This window comes from Lethenteron reissneri, chromosome 38 (assembly GCF_015708825.2).
Source record: "Lethenteron reissneri isolate LAM-NWPU_2019-01 chromosome 38, ASM1570882v1, whole genome shotgun sequence".
NCBI classification, from domain to species: Eukaryota; Metazoa; Chordata; class Hyperoartia; order Petromyzontiformes; family Petromyzontidae; genus Lethenteron; species Lethenteron reissneri.
The window spans coordinates 4,636,201-4,660,107 of record NC_083816.1 but is presented as its reverse complement, the minus strand read 5'-3'; the positions used below and the strand labels follow the sequence as shown (position 1 = coordinate 4,660,107).

General features: G+C 54.8%; 1 protein-coding gene across 3 annotated transcripts in view; it reads right to left on the bottom strand.

Annotated features, from left to right (window-relative positions):
- The window catches only part of LOC133351750 (6-phosphofructo-2-kinase/fructose-2,6-bisphosphatase-like), a 52,058-nt gene that overhangs the window by 6,339 nt on the left and 21,812 nt on the right, over positions 1-23,907 (bottom strand). For all 3 annotated transcript variants that reach the window (XM_061567225.1, XM_061567224.1, XM_061567226.1), the window contains exons 2-12: positions 16,879-17,004; positions 15,939-16,035; positions 14,053-14,119; positions 13,185-13,316; positions 11,412-11,533; positions 9,375-9,582; positions 8,029-8,175; positions 7,488-7,592; positions 3,199-3,328; positions 2,786-2,848; positions 218-282 (exon numbers count right to left, since the gene is read on the bottom strand). In XM_061567225.1, the coding sequence (XP_061423209.1) occupies positions 218-282; positions 2,786-2,848; positions 3,199-3,328; positions 7,488-7,592; positions 8,029-8,175; positions 9,375-9,582; positions 11,412-11,533; positions 13,185-13,316; positions 14,053-14,119; positions 15,939-16,035; positions 16,879-17,004 (1,262 nt within the window). The remainder of the gene's footprint in view (positions 1-217; positions 283-2,785; positions 2,849-3,198; positions 3,329-7,487; positions 7,593-8,028; positions 8,176-9,374; positions 9,583-11,411; positions 11,534-13,184; positions 13,317-14,052; positions 14,120-15,938; positions 16,036-16,878; positions 17,005-23,907) is intronic.

The window sequence follows — 23,907 nt, the reverse complement described above, 5'->3', positions numbered from 1 at the left end:
ACGCGAACATAGTTATACATCCTTCTCTGTGCCAACAATGCGGAGGGTTCAAAATTGTCCAATTGCACGTGAGCGCAGCTGGCAAACCAATCAAAAGTCCTGCTTCACGCTTTCGGTGCAAATTACTTTGGCTAAGAATACTTGCACGCGATTGTCTGTGCCACCAATCCGTGTGGTATGGTGAGCGGCGAGCGAGTGAGCGGTGAGCAGTACTCACCTCTGGCCGGTCTCTGTGCGTGTTCACTGCCTCCACCTTGAGGTTTATTTGCTCCATCTTGCAGCCTGAACCGCCGAGAGGGCGACAGCAGAAATGCCATCACCACCTCGTCAGTGTGTTGCCAAGCAATGCGCGAAACGCTAATGACCTAACGTCTCGTTTCATCCGCGGCTGTATTGATTCGTGGGTAACTTAATTTGTATCGTCTCGTTTGACCACCTCATCTGACAAGATAACGGGAATTCAGTGGGAGGTCGTTCATTCAATCTTCCTTTGTTGCTCCCACTATCTAGAACTCCCCCCCCCCCCCACCACAGCCACCTCTGCTGCCGGCTGCCTACTTCTGTTCAAGTCCAGGCCTCAAGACCTAACTCTTCTCCTCTGCGTATGGCTGACTGCCTTTTTCTCTCAGATTCACACACACACAGACCCACAGACTCACATAGAAACTTGTGGCTGACTGCCTTTCTCTCCCATAGACTCACACACACACACAGACTCGCATAGAAACTTGTGGCTGACTGCCTTTCTCTCTCATAGACTCACACACACACACAGACTCACATAGAAACTTGTGGCTGACTGCCTTTCTCTCCCATAGACTCACACACACACAGACACACAGACTCGCATAGAAACTTGTGGCCGACTGCCTTTCTCTCTCATAGACTCGCACACACACACAGACCCACAGACTCACATAAAAACTTGTGGCTGACTGCCGTTCTCTCCCATAGACTCACACACACACACAGACCCACAGACTCGCATAGAAACTTGTGGCTGACTGCCGTTCACTCCCATAGACTCACACACACACAGACCCACAGACTCACATAGAAACTTGTGGCTGACTGCCTTTCTCTCCCATAGACTCACACACACACAGACCCACAGACTCACATAGAAACTTGTGGCTGACTGCCGTTCTCTCCCATAGACTCACACACACACAGACCCACAGACTCACATAGAAACGTGTGGCTGACTGCCTTTCTCTCTCATAGACTCACACACACACACAGACTCACATAGAAACTTGTGGCTGACTGCCTTTCTCTCCCATAGACTCACACACACACAGACACACAGACTCGCATATAAACTTGTGGCCGACTGCCTTTCTCTCCCATAGACTCGCACACACACACAGACCCACAGACTCGCATAGAAACTTGTGGCTGACTGCCTTTCTCTCCCATACTCACACAGACCCACAGACTCACATAAAAACTTGTGGCTGACTGCCGTTCTCTCCCATAGACTCACACACACACACAGACCCACAGACTCGCATAGAAACTTGTGGCTGACTGCCTTTCTCTCCCATACTCACACAGACCCACAGACTCACATAAAAACTTGTGGCTGACTGCCGTTCTCTCCCATAGACTCACACACACACACAGACCCACAGACTCGCATAGAAACTTGTGGCTGACTGCCGTTCACTCCCATAGACTCACACACACACAGACCCACAGACTCACATAGAAACTTGTGGCTGACTGCCTTTCTCTCCCATAGACTCACACACACACAGACCCACAGACTCACATAGAAACTTGTGGCTGACTGCCGTTCTCTCCCATAGACTCACACACACACACAGACCCACAGACTCACATAGAAACTTGTGGCTGACTGCCGTTCTCTCCCATAGACTCACACACACACAGACCCACAGACTCATATAGAAACTTGTGGCTGACTGCCTTTCTCTCTCATAGACTCACACACACACAGACACAGACCCACAGACTCACATAGAAACTTGTGGCTGACTGCATTTCTCTCCCATAGACTCACACACACACACAGACTCGCATAGAAACTTGTGGCTGATTGCCTTTCTCTCCCATAGACTCACACACAGACCCACAGACTCACATAGAAACTTGTGGCTGACTGCCTTTCTCTCCCATAGACTCACACACACATACAGACTCACATAGAAACTTGTGGCTGATTGCCTTTCTCTCCCATAGACTCACACACAGACCCACAGACTCACATAGAAACTTGTGGCTGACTGCCTTTCTCTCCCATAGACTCACACACAGACCCACAGACTCACATAGAAACTTGTGGCTGACTGCATTTCTCTCCCATAGACTCTCACACACACACAGACTCACATAGAAACTTGTGGCTGACTGCCTTTCTCTCCCATAGACTCACACACAGACCCACAGACTCACATAGAAACTTGTGGCCGACTGCCTCTCCTTCTTTAAAATAAATCGGCCCGCTGTTTCTCTCGTGCCTTGAGATGTGGTCACATTTAAAAGCCATGTAAATCCACATTACCCTGTATCTGTTCTATCCATCCGTTTGTGTCATCTTCCTCAGTACTTTCCATCTCCATTTTGTTCTGCCCCGTAGCCAAAACGGAACATTTGTATCCCATTCCCGCGATAATCGAATTGAACCAATGAAACATCACAACCCCTCGCCCGGTGCCCCCCCTTGTTTGAAGGCTGGCAATCTGACGTCACGGGACGAGAGGGCGAGGTCGTCGCCCATCGGCACCACATACACACAAAGATCACGAGCCGGCGACCGTACCGTAAGCCACGGGTGTGAGCTTGATGACCGTGTGGAGGTAGCACTTGAGGTAGGGGAGCTCTTCTGAAACGAGACGGCACCAGCGTTGGTGAAGTACGCTCAAACGACCACCCTCGTGTGTCCACGGGCTTTCATCCAGCAGCGGATTGATCAAGGGGCTGCGCATTCGTACTTTTGAGTAACTTGATGGGATCGAGTCAATGACAACATTATTGCACGCGATTGGCTGCTTCACCAACCCATGTGGTGCGGTGAGTGGCGGGCGGCGAGGAAGGAACCCCGGTGCCGGTGTGCCCGTGTGTCGGTGCGATTCTGTGTCTGGATGTTCTGTGGCCATGCGTCTGCGTGTTTCTGCGTGTACCTGCGCGCGCGTCGGCATGTACGAGTGTCTGCACAGCGACCACCCCGCGTACCGTAGGACTTGTCAAGGAAGTAGGCGAGTAGACAGCGCATGACGGCCTGGTGGCAGATGACCAGCACGTTCTCCTGCCGCTCCAGCTCCATGATCACCGGCTCCAGGCGGTGCACCAGGTCCTGGTACGACTGCCCGTGTGCAAAGACAAAGACACCCCCCCCCCGCCCCAACAAGCAAAATTTTGTTTGCTTTTCAACGTCCCCCCCTCCGGTTTTTGCTGAAAAACCAACGCAATCGGAGGATTTCACTCCCCCCACGTAACGTAATTGGCTGTGTCGGGTGGCGGAGGGCACAGTTGATCATTAATTGGCGTTATACCTACACGATGATCCAACTCAAAAGTAACCGATTACGGATTCGTAACAGAGGTTGTGAACGCCGACTTAAACACTGGTTGACTGAAAAGAGCTGAAGAAGAACAGCTGAAGGACCACAGAGCTTGGACAATTGCTGGTCGTGCTGGCTCCACCGCTACCCCCTGGCTCCTGACTCACCGCTACCGCCTGGCTCCTGGCTCCTGACTCACCACTACCGCCCGGCTCCTGGCTCCTGACTCACCGCTACCGCCTGGCTCCTGGCTCCTGACTCACCACTACCGCCCGGCTCCTGGCTCCTGACTCACCGCTACCGCCTGGCTCCTGGCTCCTGACTCACCGCTACCGCCTGGCTCCTGACTCACCGCTACCGCCTGGCTCCTGGCTCCTGACTCACCACTACCGCCTGGCTCCTGGCTCCTGACTCACCACTACCGCCTGGCTCCTGGCTCCTGACTCACCGCTACCCCATGGCTCCTGACTCCTGACTCACCGCTACCGCCTGGCTCCTGGCTCCTGACTCACCACTACCGCCTGGCTCCTGGCTCCTGACTCACCGCTACCCCCTGGCTCCTGATTCCTGACTCACCGCTACCGCCTGGCTCCTTGCTCCTGACTCACCGCTACCGCCTGGCTCCTGACTCCTGACTCACTACTACCGCCTGGCTCCTGACTCACCGCTACCGCCCGGCTCCTGACTCCTGACTCACCACTACCGCCCGGCTCCTGGCTCCTGACTCACCGCTACCGCCCGGCTCCTGACTCCTGACTCACCGCTACCGCCCGGCTCCTGGCTCCTGACTCACCGCTACCCCCTGGCTCCTGACTCCTGACTCACCGCTACTGCCTGGCTCCTGGCTCCTGACTCACCGCTACCGCCTGGCTCCTGACTCCTGACTCACCGCTACTGCCTGGCTCCTGGCTCCTGACTCACCGCTACTGCCTGGCTCCTGACTCCTGACTCACCACTACTGCCTGGCTCCTGGCTCCTGACTCCTGACTCACCACTACTGCCTGGCTCCTGGCTCCTGACTCACCGCTACCGCCTGGCTCCTGGCTCCTGACTCACCGCTACCCCCTGGCTCCTGGCTCCTGACTCACCGCTACCGCCCGGCTCCTGACTCCTGACTCACCGCTACCGCCCGGCTCCTGACTCACCACTACCGCCCGGCTCCTGGCTCCTGACTCACCGCTACCGCCTGGCTCCTGACTCCTGACTCACCGCTACCGCCTGGCTCCTGGCTCCTGACTCACCGCTACCGCCTGGCTCCTGGCTCCTGACTCACCACTACCGCCTGGCTCCTGGCTCCTGACTCACCGCTACCGCCTGGCTCCTGGCTCCTGACTCACCACTACCGCCTGGCTCCTGGCTCCTGACTCACCACTACTGCCTGGCTCCTGGCTCCTGACTCACTACTACTGCCTGGCTCCTGACTCCTGACTCACCACTACTGCCTGGCTCCTGACTCCTGACTCACCACTACTGCCTGGCTCCTGGCTCCTGACTCACCACTACCGCCTGGCTCCTGGCTCCTGACTCACCGCTACCCCCTGGCTCCTGGCTCCTAACTCACCACTACCGCACGGCTCCTGGCTCCTGACTCACCACTACCGCCTGGCTCCTGACTCCTGACTCACCGCTACCCCCTGGCTCCTGGCTCCTGACTCACCACTACCGCCTGACTCACCACTACCGCCTGGCTCCTGGCTCCTGCCTCACCGCTACCGCCCGGCTCCTGGCTCCTGACTCACCACTACCGCCCGGCTCCTGGCTCCTGACTCACCACTACCGCCTGGCTCCTGACTCCTGACTCACCGCTACCCCCTGGCTCCTGGCTCCTGACTCACCACTACCGCCTGACTCACCACTACCGCCTGGCTCCTGGCTCCTGACTCACCGCTACCGCCCGGCTCCTGGCTCCTGACTCACCGCTACCGCCTGGCTCCTGACTCCTGACTCACTACTACCGCCTGGCTCCTGATTCACCGCTACCGCCCGGCTCCTGACTCCTGACTCACCACTACCGCCCGGCTCCTGGCTCCTGACTCACCGCTACCGCCCGGCTCCTGACTCCTGACTCACCGCTACCGCCCGGCTCCTGGCTCCTGACTCACCGCTACCCCCTGGCTCCTGACTCCTGACTCACCGCTACTGCCTGGCTCCTGGCTCCTGACTCACCGCTACCGCCTGGCTCCTGACTCCTGACTCACCGCTACTGCCTGGCTCCTGGCTCCTGACTCACCGCTACTGCCTGGCTCCTGACTCCTGACTCACCACTACTGCCTGGCTCCTGGCTCCTGACTCCTGACTCACCACTACTGCCTGGCTCCTGGCTCCTGGCTCCTGACTCACCGCTACCGCCTGGCTCCTGGCTCCTGACTCACCGCTACCCCCTGGCTCCTGGCTCCTGACTCACCGCTACCGCCCGGCTCCTGACTCCTGACTCACCGCTACCGCCCGGCTCCTGACTCACCACTACCGCCCGGCTCCTGGCTCCTGACTCACCGCTACCGCCTGGCTCCTGACTCCTGACTCACCGCTACCGCCTGGCTCCTGGCTCCTGACTCACCGCTACCGCCTGGCTCCTGGCTCCTGACTCACCACTACCGCCTGGCTCCTGGCTCCTGACTCACCGCTACGCCTGGCTCCTGGCTCCTGACTCACCACTACCGCCTGGCTCCTGGCTCCTGACTCACCACTACTGCCTGGCTCCTGGCTCCTGACTCACTACTACTGCCTGGCTCCTGACTCCTGACTCACCACTACTGCCTGGCTCCTGACTCCTGACTCACCACTACTGCCTGGCTCCTGGCTCCTGACTCACCACTACCGCCTGGCTCCTGGCTCCTGACTCACCGCTACCCCCTGGCTCCTGGCTCCTAACTCACCACTACCGCACGGCTCCTGGCTCCTGACTCACCACTACCGCCTGGCTCCTGACTCCTGACTCACCGCTACCCCCTGGCTCCTGGCTCCTGACTCACCACTACCGCCTGACTCACCACTACCGCCTGGCTCCTGGCTCCTGCCTCACCGCTACCGCCCGGCTCCTGGCTCCTGACTCACCACTACCGCCCGGCTCCTGGCTCCTGACTCACCACTACCGCCTGGCTCCTGACTCCTGACTCACCGCTACCCCCTGGCTCCTGGCTCCTGACTCACCACTACCGCCTGACTCACCACTACCGCCTGGCTCCTGGCTCCTGACTCACCGCTACCGCCCGGCTCCTGGCTCCTGACTCACCGCTACCGCCTGGCTCCTGGCTCCTGACTCACCACTACCGCCTGGCTCCTGGCTCCTGACTCACCACTACCGCCTGGCTCCTGGCTCCTGACTCACCGCTACTGCCTGGCTCCTGGCTCCTGACTCACCACTACCGCCTGGCTCCTGACTCACCACTACCGCCTGGCTCCTGGCTCCTGACTCACCACTACCGCCTGGCTCCTGGCTCCTGACTCACCGCTACCGCCCGGCTCCTGGCTCCTGACTCACCGCTACCGCCTGGCTCCTGACTCCTGACTCACCGCTACCGCCTGGCTCCTGGCTCCTGACTCACCGCTACCGCCTGGCTCCTGACTCACCACTACCGCCTGGCTCCTGACTCACCACTACCGCCTGGCTCCTGGCTCCTGACTCACCGCTACCGCCTGGCTCCTGGCTCCTGACTCACCGCTACCCCCTGGCTCACCGCCACCTCTCGTCCGTGGTTCTTCCTCGCACCTCCGAGTCGTTTTCCCTCTTCCGGGAGCGAGCGACTACTGTGCAGCTTATACCAATTAAAATTATTATTAATTCGTACAGGTGTCTCTTTAAAATTGAATTTGGCCAACATGTTAATTATTCTATAATCTATTTCGCGATTTTTTTTTCCTTCCGAAATGCAGTCGTTTTTTTTTGCACCAGTTTTTATTCGGTCGTTTTTGCTCCGAGTTGGAGGGGACTGGCGGCCGTCGGGTCCCGGTTGGACTCACCTCCCCCTTGGGGTAGCGGTAGTGGTACTTGTCCTGGTCCCGGAGCGCAAACTCCTCCGGGTGCGTCTCCTGGATCTCCTCGTAGGTCATCTCTTCGCACACGCCCTGCACGCGGCGGCACGAACCACCCCCACCCCCACCGCAGTGAGCATGCCGCACCGCCAATCGCAATGGTGATCAACCGCCATCAACCGGCTAGGATGGTCGCCCCGATTGTGAAGAAATACCGCACAAACAAACAAAGAGCCAACGACTGAACGAGCGAGTGAATTAACATGAATTAATACATGAATGAGTAATGGAGTGATAGAATGAGCAACTGAACACACGGTTGAATAAGCGATTGATTAAACAAGTAATAGCGATTGAGCAAAGAAGTGAGTGAATTAATCGAGCGAATAAATGAATGAGCGAGTGAATGAGTGAGCGAGGGGGTACATTAATGCAGTGGTCGAGCGAGTGAACAAATGAGTGATTGTATGAATGGAGCGAGTTAATAAATGAATGAAACAGGCGAGCGAAGGAGTGAGCGGGCACGCACAGCGTCGATTTCGTCGAGCGCCTTCCACTGTTCGTACGGCGCGCCCAGCGCCTCGGCCGTCTGGATGGTGCGCTTCATCTGGCTTGTCCAGACCTTCAGGTCCTTGATGTTCTGCTCCCGCAGGAAGTTGCCCATCGTGTTGGCGAACTGGGGGGGGGGGGGGGGGGGCACCAGGAGAGGTGGAGAGAGAGGGGAAGGGAGGATATTGTGGGGGGAAGGAGAGCAAACAGGGTCAAGGGTTAATCTCGCTCTGCCCCCCCCTCCCTGGTCTTCATTACTTGTCTAATCTCTTCCTCTACTCCCCCCCCCCTCCCCCCCCCCTTCATCCCTCGTCCCCATCGTCTGCCCCCTATTTTCCTTCTTAATTCTCTCGCCCTCTTAACTTCCCCCTCTCTCCCTCATTTATCTCCACCTTCATCCTTCCCTCTCATACTCCCCCTTTGTTCCTTTCTCCCTCAATACCTCACTTCACCCTTTCACTTTCCTTCAAAACCTCACTTCATGCTGCTCTCCCTGCTGCTCCTCGCTCCACATCCCCCCACCTCCCACTCTCCTCCTCTTTCCTCTCCCCTCCTTTCCTCCACACCCACTCATCCTCTCCCTGCTACCCTAGGGATGCCACCTCCAGTTATAAAACAAAATAAACCGGGGCAAATCGTGGAAAGACGCAGAAGACGACCATCTCGCGACAGCGGACGAGGGCGGCACTGCGTGCAAGCGCGTGGCCGTGAGCCGTGTGCGCGTTGTTACTCCGCAAGCGACGCAAACACTCCGCAGGACTTGGTTTACCCGGTACAGCAGCAGCAGCAGCAGCAGCAGCAGCTTCCTCCTCAACAAGAAGAGGATCCTGGGAAAAGCTGGACAGGTGGCAGCCCAACGGCTGCCCCCAACCTGCACTCCCACCGCACTCCCACTGCCCCTACCCCCCCCACTACCACCATCCTGCCCCCCCCCCACAGCTCCCACTCGACTCCCATGCTACCCCCACCCCCCTCTCTCTCTCTACCCACATGTTTCCCCCCCCCCTCTACTCACACTCTTCCCCCCACCCCCCCTCTCTACCCACACTCTTCCCCCCACCCCCCCTCCTCTCCCCACACTCTTCCCCACCCCCTCTCTACCCACACTCTTCCCCCCACCCCCCCCTCTCCCCACATGCTTCTCCCCACCCCCCCCCTCTCTCCTCACACGCTTCCCCCCACCCCCCCCTCTCTACCCACACGCTTCACCAGACTGGCCCCCTCCCCCCCACACACTGCCCCCCCTACCCCCGTCTCATTACCCACACTCTCCCCCCCCCCCCAACCCACACGCTTCCCCCCACCGCACTGCCCCCCCCCACCCACCTGCTTCCCGCGCAGGGAGAGCCCCGAGTCCCCGCCGATGCGGCCCTTGATGTTGAGCTCGCTCTCGCCGTGGCGGCACAGGTAGATGGAGCGCGGCTGCACGTGGATGTTCATGAGGTAGTAGACGATCTTGCTCTGCACGTGGTCCTGCACGCGGTTCACCAGGAAGCGCTGCCCCACGTTGATGATCTTGATGTAGGACAGCTCGCTAGATGGGGAGAGAAGAGGAGGAGGAGGTGCGAGATGGGACATCGTCTGCTTGGCGGAGTCGCGAACGTCGTCACCGCGGCGCGAGTTCATTACCGGCGTCGTTCACGTCCTCGCGAACACCGCCCGTCGTCGTCGTCGTCGTCATCGCAGCTTGCAATGCCCTTCATCGTGACGGCTCGGGTGCGTTACGCTCGTCACTCACATTGCAGCTCACACTCATTACTCGCATCATGGCCACGATGAAAGCTTGCTCCGATTAAGACCATCATCATTGTCATCAACGTAATCACAGCCTATGCTTTACATACCCATCATCAGAGCTGCATCTACTTATCGTACAAATCATCACAGCTAACACTTAATTACTACTATTATCATTGTCAACGTAGGTATTAGAGCTTGCTCTTCATCACGAGTAGGGGTATAGTGGATCAAGCGGAGCAGAGCGAATTTAAGCACAGCCAGATCAAGTGGGGTGGAGCATGAAGCGAAGTGAAGCAAGGAGAAGCGGAGTGAAGGTGGCGGAGCAAAGCGAAGCAAGCAGCGGAGCGAAGCGGAGTGAAGCAAGGAGAAGCGGAGTGAAGCAAGGAGAAGCGGAGTGAAGCAAGGAGAAGCGGAGTGAAGCGGAGTGAAGCAAGGAGAAGCGGAGTGAAGCAAGGAGAAGCGGAGTGAAGCAAGGAGAAGCGGAGTGAAGCGGAGTGAAGCAAGGAGAAGCGGAGTGAAGCAAGGAGAAGCGGAGTGAAGCAAGGAGGAAGCAGAGAAGCGGAGTGAAGCAAGGAAGCGGAGTGAAGCAAGGAGAAGCGGAGTGAAGCAAGGAGAAGCGGAGTGAAGCAAGGAGAAGCGGAGTGAAGCAAGGAGAAGCGGAGTGAAGCAAGGAGAAGCGGAGTGAAGCAAGGAGAAGCGGAGTGAAGCAAGGAGAAGCGGAGTGAAGCAAGCAGCGGAGTGAAGCAAGGAGAAGCGGAGTGAAGCAAGGAGAAGCGGAGTGAAGCAAGGAGAAGCGGAGTGAAGCAAGGAGAAGCGGAGTGAAGCAAGGAGAAGCGGAGTGAAGCAAGGAGAAGCGGAGTGAAGCAAGGAGAAGCGGAGTGAAGCAAGGAGAAGCGGAGTGAAGCAAGGAGAAGCGGAGTGAAGCAAGGAGAAGCGGAGTGAAGCAAGGAGAAGCGGAGTGAAGCAAGGAGAAGCGGAGTGAAGCAAGGAGAAGCGGAGTGAAGCAAGGAGAAGCGGAGTGAAGCAAGGAGAAGCGGAGTGAAGCAAGGAGAAGCGGAGTGAAGCAAGGAGAAGCGAGTGAAGCGGAGTGAAGCAAGGAGAAGCGGAGTGAAGCAAGGAGAAGCGGAGTCAAGCAAGGAGAAGCAAAGTGAAGCAAGGAGAAGCGGAGTGAAGCGGAGTGAAGCGGAGTGAAGCAAGGAGAAGCGGAGTGAAGCAAGGAGAAGCGGAGTGAAGCAAGGAGAAGCGGAGTGAAGCAAGGAGAAGCGGAGTGAAGCAAGGAGAAGCGGAGTGAAGCAAGGAGAAGCGGAGTGAAGCAAGGAGAAGCAGAGTGAAGCAAGGAGAAGCGGAGTCAAGCAAGGAGAAGCGGAGTGAAGCAAGGAGAAGCGGAGTGAAGCGGAGTGAAGCAAGGAGAAGCGGAGTGAAGCAAGGAGAAGCGGAGTCAAGCAAGGAGAAGCAAAGTGAAGCAAGGAGAAGCGGAGTGAAGCGGAGTGAAGCGGAGTGAAGCAAGGAGAAGCGGAGTGAAGCAAGGAGAAGCGGAGTGAAGCAAGGAGAAGCGGAGTGAAGCAAGGAGAAGCGGAGTGAAGCAAGGAGAAGCAGAGTGAAGGTGGCGGAGCGCGGCGCCACCTGTCAGCGATGTCGTCCAGCGGCTCGTAGGTCTGCTCGTAGAGCACGATCCTCTTGAGGAAGTCGTCCACGGCGTCGTCCTTGTTCATGCCCTTGTAGTCGGGCCCCGTCAGCTTCACCTCCTGCGGTGGTGGTGGTGGAGCACACGCGGGGGGAGGGGGGGGGGGCAGGGGAACGGGAGGGGGGAGGAAGGCGGTCGGGTGGAACGGGGAGCAGGGGGGGGGGCATCTTGTCAATTGATCGCATTGTTTCGTATCATCTCAAATGCACCTTCGAGGGTGCTGTTTGTTACTGGCCCGCTTGGCATGTTGGGTCTTTGGGCTACGCTACAGAAAAAAAACCACACGCGCATGTTAAATATCGCGACGATCGACATCATCACCACCACCACCACCTCGGGGAACTTAACATCGTGTTGTGAAACGTTGCATCGTGGCCGCCTCGCTCATTCGTCGAGGGCGGTCACACGGCTAGCGGTTTGGGAGGACACGGGGGTCACGAACGGGCATCGCGAGACGAACTCCGCGGCGACCTTGAGCCCTGGCGCCTCGCCCCCGCGCGGTCACTCGAGGACTCGGGCAAAGGACAACGATTAGCGCCGCAAATCCCCCACGACTCGGAAACACTTCGGCAACTCGCAGTGGCCGCGCGTTTTGTGCGTAGGCAGACGTTTCCTTTCGAGAAAGCCGAGTGGGACGCCAGAACTGGGAGGTGGGGGTGCTCCGGGAGCGGTGGCGCAGCAGTTAGCGCACGGCCACTACCAACCACGGCAAACCCGAGTTCGATCCCCGGTTGCAGCCATCATCCGCGGCAAGCGGATTATAGATGATATATATCTCAACCGGTTGAGGTCCTTGATGTTTCGTGGGAGACTTTGTAGAAACATAACGTTTTGCTTTCAACGTTACCGAGGAATTTCGGCCTGCAGGTGGCAGGCTTTTCCTTTAGCGTGGTTTTTTTTCAAAACTAGTTTGGCTACTGAGTGGGCGTGGAGGTCACCGTGACAGGCTGGCTGGGCGCCGGCGGTCCGCGGTGTACCCGCCCCCGAGTGATTTCCTGCAGAGCCGGTTTGTAGGAAATTCCACATTCCAACCAGGGTTTGAACCCAAACCCTCCGATCTTGCGAGCCGTTCGCTCTCGAGCCGAGCCACCGCGCGCGGCTTGTGCTCGCCGGCTTCAAGTGCTTTGCGCGGCGTTTGGACTGATGGTGCAAAGATTCTGAAATCCCCCCCACACCACACCCCACCAACCCCTTCGCTGCCTCTTTCCAACCCAGCAGCATAAATGTTTTCAAGGCAGTCAATCGCCAGGTGGGGGCAAAGTGTCGGTGTTCCCACCTTTTCAAAGATGCCTGGCCAATGTGTAAGAGTCGGCCAAACATACCCCCCTAAAGGGGCCCTCTAGAGCTCCCCTCTAGTGGAGGCTCCTTCCGTCAGCGGTGGCGTGAGCGAGCGCCTGCAAGGCTGCGCCTTTACCACATCCTGCTTTGAGCACATTCCAATCGCAAGGATGGTTTTGCAGGCGGACGGAAACTGAGATACTGGAGACACACCCCCACCACGCATACAGTCGACGCGACCGGGAGTGCAGTGACCACGACCAGCAGTGCGGTTAAGGGTCCCGGTAGTTCGGTTGACGTCCACGGTAGTGCAGTTAATGACCCCCGGTAGTGCGTTTAACGGTCCCGGTATTGCGTTCAGTAGGACTGTTAGTGCATCACGGGATGCGGGTGGGGGAAGGGGGGCAAGAGAGGTGGGGCGGGGGGCCACGTGCCTGGATGTTGGCGGCGATGACATCGGGGTCCATGCACACCGACTCCACGAAGAACACTTTGTACGCGTTCTCGCTCGCAAAGTTCATGATGATCTCGCGCCGTTCTCGCGTCGTGTTCGTTGCGTCAAACACCTGGGGGCACGGGAAGGGGGGGGGGGCACGGGAGAAGGGGAAGGGGGGGGGGCACGGGAGGAACAACTATCAATTAGAACTATAAACCATCTGTATTTTACCGGGTAAGGCTCACTAAGCCATGTAGCTACTTTTCAGAAGCGACCTGCCCACAAATGATAGCTCAACGAAGTGGCTCATGTGGTAATTTAAAGCAACCAAAACTCGAAACGCACGTTTTTGAATGTGAAGGGAAAAACCGGAGAACTCGGAGAAAAATCCACGAGACCACGAGGAAAGAGACACGCAAACTCCAAATATACAGCAGCAGGCATCAGAGTCGGAATCAAACCCACGACCTCCTGTCTGCCAGGCGAGGTAGTTAACATCTCACCGGCGCGGCATCCCAAAAAAGTTCCCTGCTCAAAAACCATCCAGATGCAGCCCACAATGCACTGCCCCAGGCGGCGGTGGCAGTGGCTTTAACATATCCGCTGAGAGTGATGGCGGTGGCAAGGGTGAGCGTGAAATTGGGGCGAATCTCGTCAAGCGGCGATGCCCCACAGTGCAGCAGCGCGACCGCCTCTAACCCAGAACTGTTGAGGCAGCAGCGAGGGTTGGTGGATCACACACAGATGTTGTGAAACGCTTCCCGTGGAAGAGTGTGTCTGTGTGTGTGTGACCGCCATGTGTGTGCGTCTGTCTGACCGCCGTGTGTGTGTGCGCGAGACCGCCGTGCGTCTGTGCGATCACTCACTGCCACTTGGCCGCCCTCGTCTGAGAGGTACGTCTTCACGTCGTTCAGCGCCGTCAGCGCGCACTGCCTGCGGGAGGGAGGCACCGTCGTCCCGTCAAGCAAAACAACGTCGGCAGCGGCGAGCAGGCAAGCAAACGCTCATTCTATTTAAAGAACCGCAGAGCTTGGGGGGGGTGACATTTGGCACCGGCTCAACTACGCCAGGCTGCTGCTGCTGCTGCCGCCTTCTCGCTCGTCTGTGGTTCCCCCTCGTGCCTCCGAGTCGTCCTCTCTCTTCGAGAGCGATGAGCGAGCACCGTGCGCGCTATGAGTCGACATTATTATTGTTACAGATGGCCAGGGACGTGGCTCGCGGCCCCGCGGTAGCGAGCCCCGGGGGGAGACGTCACACCCCAGCCGTGTCATTCTCCCTCCCGTGCGTCGGTGCGATTAATGCGAGGTGATTATGCGAGGTGTGTGTGTTTGCGAGCACCGTCATCGCAGCAGTTGTATAACCACCACCCACAGGCGGTTGCCATGACGGCGTCAGTCCTGCCCGTCTGGGTCTCTGCACCTCCGGCCATTTGCATAAAAAATCCTGTGAATTCTAATCAGGCCAAAGTCTGCGTAAATGAGCATCAAACATTACCAACAAACTCCATGAACCCTAAAAAGCAGCCTTAGTCTAGCTCTAAGAGCCTGAGGCATTCATAGTGAACTCTAAGAAGCCTAATGGTGCTTTCTATGCGCTTTGAGTAACAGGTAAAGGTGCAGCCCTGCAAGTGCTCACTCACGCCACTACTGGCAGAAGGGCTTCCCTGCTAGACGAAACTCTATAGAGAGCCCACCGCGAGGGAGCATTTGGCCTACTCTGCCGCGCTGACCAGACGTCTTGACATGAAGGTGCCTTGGGTACTAACACCGAACCAAAAGGCTCCTAAAGAAAGGAACCCTTTTGTCACGCGGCGACAGGACTTCATCGTCGTCTGGGTCAGAAGGAACGACATCATCGCTACGTAAACGCCACGCGCATGGGCGGTGACACATTCCCGCAGAGGTTTACCGTTCAAAATCCTGCAGCCACCCTGGTTAACCCCGTGGTGCGTATTAACCGTCACGATAACTAGAAAATATTTTTTATTTTACCAGGTAATGCCCACTGAGCCGTTTAGCTCTTTTTCAGAAGCTCAAAGAAGTGGCTTATCATCATGTGGAAATTTATAGCAGCCAAGTATCATAGTCCCCGAGTTACGATGGTCCGACTTACGATATTATTGACTTACGATGGGGTCGTCGTAACGCATCTCCATCGTAAGTAGAGGACTACCTGTCCTCTAAACGCATGTTGATTATAAATGTGGTGGGGAAAACCGGAGAACCCAGAGAAAAATCCACGTGACTATGGGGAGAGAGAGAGATGCAAACTCCAAATATACAGGTGCCAGGGTCGTGATGGAACCCACGACTTGCTGCATACCAGGCGAGGTAATTAACATCTCGCCACTGTGGCACCCACAATGATACCACTATCATGCACCATCTGCTTTACTCACGGTGGACGTTAAAGAGATCCTGCGATGTGGTTCGCAAGAGTAGGCCACACTGTGGCGGCGTCACGGTCACCAAATTTGAAAACATTCCCAACACAGAGTTACTCAATCGGGATCATACACCGCAAGCAATAATCACTCCCCATTGCGAAAACTTGGCAGGACTTTCTTGAAAATTAGACTCGGTGAGGCTTTCTTGGGTATAATAATATCATCAAAGTATAACACGCGAGGGACAAGGCACCGATCGAAAGCATCACGGAGTCCGTTTGGTTCGGGTAGTTTTTCTTCCCCGGCTGAGTGACGGGACTCAACCGTGCGTGCGTGCGTGTGTGCGTGCGTGCATGCGCTTCGTACTTCCTGATCGTCATCGCCTCCTCGTTGTCATGGCGGAAGAACTCGAACGAGCGGTACGAGTCGGTGGCCTGGCGCCGGTACATGCCCACGTTGAACACTGCACCGTCCCGCATACACACACACAAAAAGATGCCCCCCATCCTTAACAGACTGTTGGGGCAAGTGCTGTTAGTAAGCAGTTATGAATTCCAGCACGGCACAGAAGGGAGTGGGTGGCGAATACCATTCCTGGCTGCCTTTGTCTCCCCAGTGCTGATGTTTACACACTGCACCAGGTCTCATTTGAGGCCGAGTGGACCAAGGGGAGAGCCAGGACCGGTTCATAGCACTGTGCGACTGGCGTGATTGGAGAGTGACAGTGCCATGTGGTAGCGAGGCGGTCGAGGGGTGGTTCGGCTGTGGTGGGCGACGTGGGCTCGTGGTAAGAGCGTGTCACGGTGGCGAGATGTGACTACATCGCCTGGTATACAGGAAGTCGTGGGTTCAATCCCGACCCTGATGCCTGTATATTTGGAATTTGCGTGTTCTCTCCGTGGTCGCGTGGATTTTCTCCGGGTCCTCCAGTTTTTCCCCCCACATTTGGAAACACGCATTTAGGGTATTTGGCTGCTGTACATTTCCACGTGATAAGCCACTTCGTTGAGTGATCATTTGTGGCCAGGTCGCTTCTGAAAAAGAGCTACATAGCTCAGTGGGCATTACCCGGTGAAATCCAGATGGTTTATAGTTCTTATTGATAGTTGTGCCACCCCCTTCCCCTTCTCCCGTGCGCCCCCCCTCCCCGTGCCCCCAGGTGTTTGACGCAACGAACACAACGCAAGAACGTCGTGAGATCAACGTGAATTTTGCGAGCAACAACGCGTACAACAAGGTGTTCTTCGTGTTTAGTTTCGTGTCGGTGGGCGATGCCTCGCCGGGCGATCTCGCGGAATCCACCCACCTTTGGTGCTGACTCCGACCCAGTTGAGGTAGCGCGTGAGCTTCTTGGAGATGTAGGTCTTTCCCCGAGCCGGCAACCCCACCATCACAATGAGAGATGGGGAGTTGGTGAGCCGGGGCACACATGCTGCACACGTGCACAAAGACAAAGATCGCCCCGTGGAGCCTTTAACAAACCGTTGGGGTAAGTGCTGTTCGCGAGCACCTGTTGAAGGCCGGCATGGTGTGGCCGATACCACGCCCGGCCGTCTTTGTATCCCCAACGGTGATGTTTACATGCCGCACCCGGTACTCCTTTAAGGCCTGGGACCGGTTCAGAATATTAGTCGCTGGTGTTGGCTGTGAGCGGGAATCGAACTTGGATCGCCAGGTGAGTAGCACAGTGCGCTAACCACTGCACCATACGTGCACATGCGCACGGGTAAGACACACACACACACAGAGACAACCACCGATACATAAACCTGCACGTGCACACACACAAGCTGAGATAACCATGAAAAGGCAATCATACATATACAGGCACATCCGGATAAACACATCCACGTGAATGAATACACCCGCACTCACAGACAAGAACAAAGACACACATCCCCCCTATAGCCTTAACGGCTGTTGGGGAAAGTGCTGTTCGTGAGCACCTATTAAGGCCCGCACGGCTGCCTCTGTCTCCCAAGTGCTCATACTTTCATACCATGCCAAATACAGTAAAACCTCGTTATTTCGGTATTTGATCATTCGTAACTGGGGATAATTCGGCACGGCTGCGCTTTCGGCATATATATACGGTGTGCTAGTAATTCGTCACGAGCCGAATTGCCGTACCGAATGGTTCAATCTCGGCACAGAAGTGAAGCGACGCTGCGCGCCACGACCAAAACAACGACTCGGTCGAGTGGCGGCGCGCATGGCAAGCGTGGTGAGCGTGGTGAGCGTAGCGAGCGTGGTGAGAGTGGTGAGAGTGGTGAGTGGCGAGCGTGGCGAGAGTGGTGAGAGTGGCGAGTGTGGTGAGCGTGGTGAGTGGCGAGCGTGGGGAGCGTGGTGAGCGTGGCGAGAGTGGTGAGTGGCGAGCGTGGCGAGAGTGGCGAGAGTGGTGAGTGTGGTGAGCGTGGTGAGTGGCGAGCGTGGGGAGCGTGGTGAGCGTGGCGAGAGTGGCGAGAGTGGTGAGTGGCGAGCGTGGCGAGAGTGGTGAGTGTGGTGAGCGTGGGGAGCGTGGGGAGCGTGGTGAGCGTGGTGAGAGTGGCGAGAGTGGTGAGAGTGGTGAGCGTGGCGAGAGTGGCGAGTGTAGTGAGCGTGGTGAGTGGCGAGCGTGGGGAGCGTGGTGAGCGTGGCGAGAGTGGCGAGCGTGGTGAGCGTTAGTGCAGACCCGTCGCTTTGGACTTCTCTGCGCAAGCCAACCCTCTCAGCAATGTCGTCTACACCTACATCAAGAAGTAATAGAAAGGGACTTGAAGTATAAATCCCTGAGTCTGCGAGACAAATCCAAAGTTTTTGATAGAATTGATGCAGAAGTGTCAATGTGTCTGGTGTGTGAAGAGTTTGGAAAACAAATTTGGATTTTATTTTATTGGGGCAGGAGGCACTAGGCAGTACCATTCGGAATATTGGATAATTTGGCAAGGCCAGAGCCTCATATATGTCGAATTAACAAGGGTTTACTGTACTTATTTAAGGCTGAGTCAACCTAGTAGAGGCCTAGGTCTGGGTCATATATTCACCACTGTTAATGGCCGTGAGTGGTAATCAAACCTTAGGCCACCGGGTCGTAGCGCAGTGCGCTAACCAGTACATCACCGCTCCCCACATACATGCATATAGACACACATGCACGCGCGCGCACACAGACAACCGCCATTCACCACTACATGGCGGTGATGTCACCACGGTGCCTGTGTCAGGCTAGGTGCACACAGACACACATGTACGCACACAGACATGGGCGGTTGGATGGGTGAGTGGGTGAGCGAGCGAGAGGCTGAGTGAGTTGTCGAGTGAGCGAATGAGCGAGTGATTGAATGACAGAGTGAGTGTGTGGGTTCGTACCACAGGCTCACGCAAGCGAACACAGCGGTAGATGCGTATAAATGTATCACGTCAACTCTCAATTCGCTTAAGTAACAGGGCGTTAGGGTGGTTCTAATCAACACAAAAACGCGAAGATGTGAAAAACTCCGCACCTTAGGGTATAAAACCCCCAAGGGATTGTTTATCTTCGTGGAATGCGGGTGAAGGAGTGGGAGATCATATCGTCAGTGTTGATTCTAAGGTCGTGGGTCACTGTGTCACCAGGAGCAGCGGCTACCAACAGAACGACTGGCGTACGCTTAAAAGGAGGTTAATGAGCGTGGAGTTAACCTCTTTAGTATCCGTCTTCCTTGTGCTGAAAACTGGCGACCTTTGAACCCGTGGTGGTACAATCACATGAAGGGGAGAAGGGTCAAGGATGTGAGCCCTGTGAGACAGGCCTGGGGAAAGGGGGAAAGGGGACAGGAAAAGGAAGAGAGAAGAGAATGGGAAATGAGGAAAAGTATGGAAAAGGAATGTAAGGAATGGGAGCGAAGTGGTCAGGAGAGATGTTTAACTTCTTTCCCACCGTACGTAGCCAAGCAAGCTATTCAGCAGAGGTGCGGGTTGAGGAGAGGGTAGCTTAGGACCTCGACGCTGCTGCATGGAACGACAGTGGGCGGCGAGGAGAGGGCAGGGATTTAGAGCCACACAGAGGTCACGTGAGCTGGTTTGGAGTGTGTGTATAGATTAGAGTGGAGGGGTTTCACGGTAGGGGTGGTCACACAGGAGTCACATGATATATGGGGGAGGCTGGGGCTGATTTAAATACATTTAGCAAACATTGGGAAACATTTACCCACAGATTAGGAGCCTCGCCAAGTCTCGCGACTCTTTTTCAAGCGTGCAATTGTGATCAATAGGCATATCAGACGTGAGGACATCGAATCGCATAATTATTGGTTCACTGCAGCTCGAAGACTCGGTCCCTACAAGGCGTGTGGTGAAGTTAGGAGATGTCTACGCAAAGTTTTTTTCAGTAATGGGGATGATGGCCACCATGTATACTCCAATCAGGTTAAATGTTGAGCGTGTTTACACATTTGTAAACACACTTAACACAACACATCAGCCACGTGGCCTTCTAGGAGTGCATATTTTCAGCAGCAAAACTCTGCACCGGTTTCACACACATCATCATCATCATCAGCAATGTCAGGCTCGCTTGAATCAATGCTCGTGAAATGGGAACACTGTGTGACTGGTTTGAGTGGGGGTCAGAACATCAGTGGTGGGCGGCCACACAGCTGGCACGTTCGTTTAGTTTAACTAGGCCGAGTTCAGGGATTGGTGTCACCCCCACATCTTACCCATAGCTGTCAACCCATACGGTTTACCCCGATTCTTGTACAGGGCAATTGAGTTATTAGGTCCATACGGCGTACAGCCGTTTCAATAGGGCAAACCAAATGTGTTTATTTGTTTGTGTTTCTCTCCCTTGTGATGGGACTTTGTAGGATGAACGTTGAGATTTATAAGGGCACGGGGTGATCAATAAGGCCTGAATTGGTCTGTAATAAGCTAGGCACTGATAAGGGGTTGAGAAGGTATGATCTTTAAACCTGTACGTTTCTTTTTCCATGTTCACGAAACTATTCCCCAATACAACCTGGAAAATTGGAGGAACGGAAAGAACGAAAATGTAAACGAAAAACTTTCAGATGAGCTCGGCGAAAATATTTTCACCGCATCTCTTTTTTTAACCTTGACCAACATGTCATAGGTCGTACGTATCTCAACATATCTGAAACATCAACAATACCATAGGTCCCCCTGGTTCATTGTGGTTAGGAATGTGGATTTGTTTGCGTGCGCAGGCCGCCACATGTACATACCAGCATACTCATACACACATACCAGCCAGCACAAAGACGAAAAGACAACGATTCCTCCTACAGCAGTAACAGACTGTTGGGGCAAGTGCTGTTAGCGAGCACCTATTAAGGCCTGCACGATACACGAGGGGGTGGGCGGCCAGCACCACGCCCGATTGCCTTCGTCTCCCCAGTGGCAATATTTTACACACCGTACCAAGCACTCATTTTAGGCTGAGTCGACCTAGGGGAGGCCCAGGACCCGTTCAGATAATCGCACTGGTGTTGGCCGTGAGCGGGAATCGACCTTGGGTCGCTGGGTTCGTAGCGCAGTGCGCTAACCGCTGCACTACTGCTCCCCACACACACACACAAGCATGGACAGGCCTCTACACACGTAACAAGACCTTCTGTATGAACAGACTGTTGGGGCTGTTAGCGTGCAGCACCTATGGTGGCCAGCACACGGTGCACCTAAGTGGGAGTTGGTGTGGCCAGCACCACGCCCAGACGCCTTTGTCTCCCCAGTGCTGATGTTGAGACGCCGCTCCAGGCATGCACTCATTTATGGCCGAGTCAACCTACTGGGGGAGAGGGGCCCATGACAGGCATCAATTATTTCGTCGCTGGTGTTGGCCGCGAGTGGGAATCGATCTCGAGTAGCCGGGGTTAAGCGGTGCGGCGTGCCGACTGCAGTGCCACCGCTCTTCCCCCGCGAGCCCGATGAATGATGCAGTGAATTATAACTCAGAGTAAAAGGCGTCGTTTGGAGCGCAGCGGTGTCCGTTCTTACATAATGGGATTGCATAACGATTTCACACCTGACCCATTTAAAGTACTGTATAAGGTAGCCCTTTGAATTTCAGATTTCTTAGGGATTGATAAATATTGTGATTCTGGTTGAATACAAATATAGTAACAATATGAAAATCAGACAATTTCTCTACACATATCTGCCTCATCCAAATAAAAAAATAAAATGTGTTAAGTATTTCTTGACAAGCCACACAGGCTTCTGCGAGTTCATCAATTCAGCAGCATTTATTTCATGACAAGCAAACACTCTGGACTGGTTTTCCTCAGTGTCTCATTAGCAGGGTCAAACTGGCCTGATTCAATGCTGGTGAACTGGCGATACTGTGGATGATTGAGTGGGGTCAGAATAAGCAGCGAGGAGCCACAGAGCTTTCAAGTCGATTTTGTGTAACCAGGTAAGAAATCAAGAGAGCAGGACAGTCTGAAACGCAAATGACTGATCTGGTGACCAAGATGAAACAGACACATAGCGATACGTAGAAACACAGAAATAGAGAGACCCTTCGAGATAGATACAGAAAGACACATGGAGACCCATAGAGACACGTAGAGATGCATATAGACCCATCGAGAGCCATTGAGATAGAGACCCATAGAGATACTGAGATCTCTAATTTATAATTTCGAGTGGATTTTGTTTAACCAGCTGTGTAAGAACTCAAGAGAGCAGGATAGTCTCGTTCCCAAGAGTGACCTGGGGCGACCGAGATAACTAAACAAATAGAATAAAAGTACAGGCAATGAAAAAAAACAGAAATCGGCACCAAAACAAAACTGCGCCGCGTGAGAAATAAAAAACATTGCACAAACAAAACCAGTGTCAGTTAGATTATCAATTGCCCAGAATGCAAGTCGTCTCGGGCAGATTATATTCAGACCGGTTTAGCGCTCAAATGAGCATCGAGGCACTGGTTACAGCCCTGAACCAGTGGTGGAAACTCCACGTGACTATGGCAGGGGGCAAGTATCTCCCAAACTGCCAGGACACAACCACCGCTATTGACTTGCCCACAAAATAGTAGTTATTTTATGGACCCCCCAGAGTAGCGGGATGATGGATTAAGTCACCCCCTGCCCCCACAACGAGGATATGAACCAGCAACCTTGAGATTGCGAGCCCTCCCACTCGCCACCGCCCACCTCACCCCCCTCCAACGCTGGGCCAAAGGACTTTCAAGTTCAATGGCCTCATAGCAAGGTGAGGAATTCACAAGCCCTTACTGGAGTCAAACTTGATCAAACCAGCTCAGCTGATCACAGGACCTCACTCGTTACACCGCCACGCCAGTCAAACCCACCAACCCATGCTAAGGGCAGATAGTGGTGGTTTTAAAAAAAAAATCACGATTTTCATAATCGTGAACCATGCATTTTTATAAAAAGAGGTTTTACCCTTTCTGGCAATACAACCGGTGTTACGATGTTAAAACACCAAACTGAAACCTTTTGCAAGGAATCGTGTCTGCATTAACCACACGTACTTGTGGTGAACATGCAAACGAAAAAAAACAGGCTCTGATAGTATATGATGCATTGTTTTTTTAACTGATTGCTCCCCACCAAAGACAGCTTTCTTTAGAGTCTCGTCTCAAACAGTGTTAGACCAGAGGACGCCAAAAGCTGAACAGCACAAAGACAATGCCACTATCAGGACATACATTTTTGTTGCATTTGTTAAGAGAACAAAATGCCATCACCCTAGGTGACCCATGGTGTGGGTAGTGTTACTCTTGTTATTTTACCAGGTAAGGACCTACTGAGCTAATAGCTCCTTTTCAGACGCGACCTGGGCACAAATGATAGGTCAACGAAGTGGCTCAACGATGTGGAAATGTATAGCAGCCAAATACTCTAAAGCGCATGTTTCTAAATGGAGGGAAACAAACAATAGGACCCTGAGAAAAATCCACGCGACCATGGGGTAGTTAACATCTCGCCACAATGGCGTTGACTGTGGTATTCATGGAGTTGATGGTTGGTACACGTGTGGGTGATGGTCACTAAATATGTGATGGTACTTGCGGAGGAGATGGTGCATGTGTCGGTAGGTGATGAATGGAAAGGCCGTAATTATAATATATTAGGGGGGACACATCCCCCCCCCCAATATTCAAATATGCTCAAAATGTAGGACTTTTCAAATCGCAAAAAATCGCAGCCTTTGCGATTTGCTCATCGCATTGTTTCAAATTGCGATTTCGATATAAAATCGATTAATCGTTCAGGCCTACTCTTAACCCCGTCTCCCGAGGTCTGACCTGGTTCAAACACCAAACTGAACGGTGCACAGTGCTAAATATGGAACGCACGTGGCATCACGACCACGTGCGTCTACT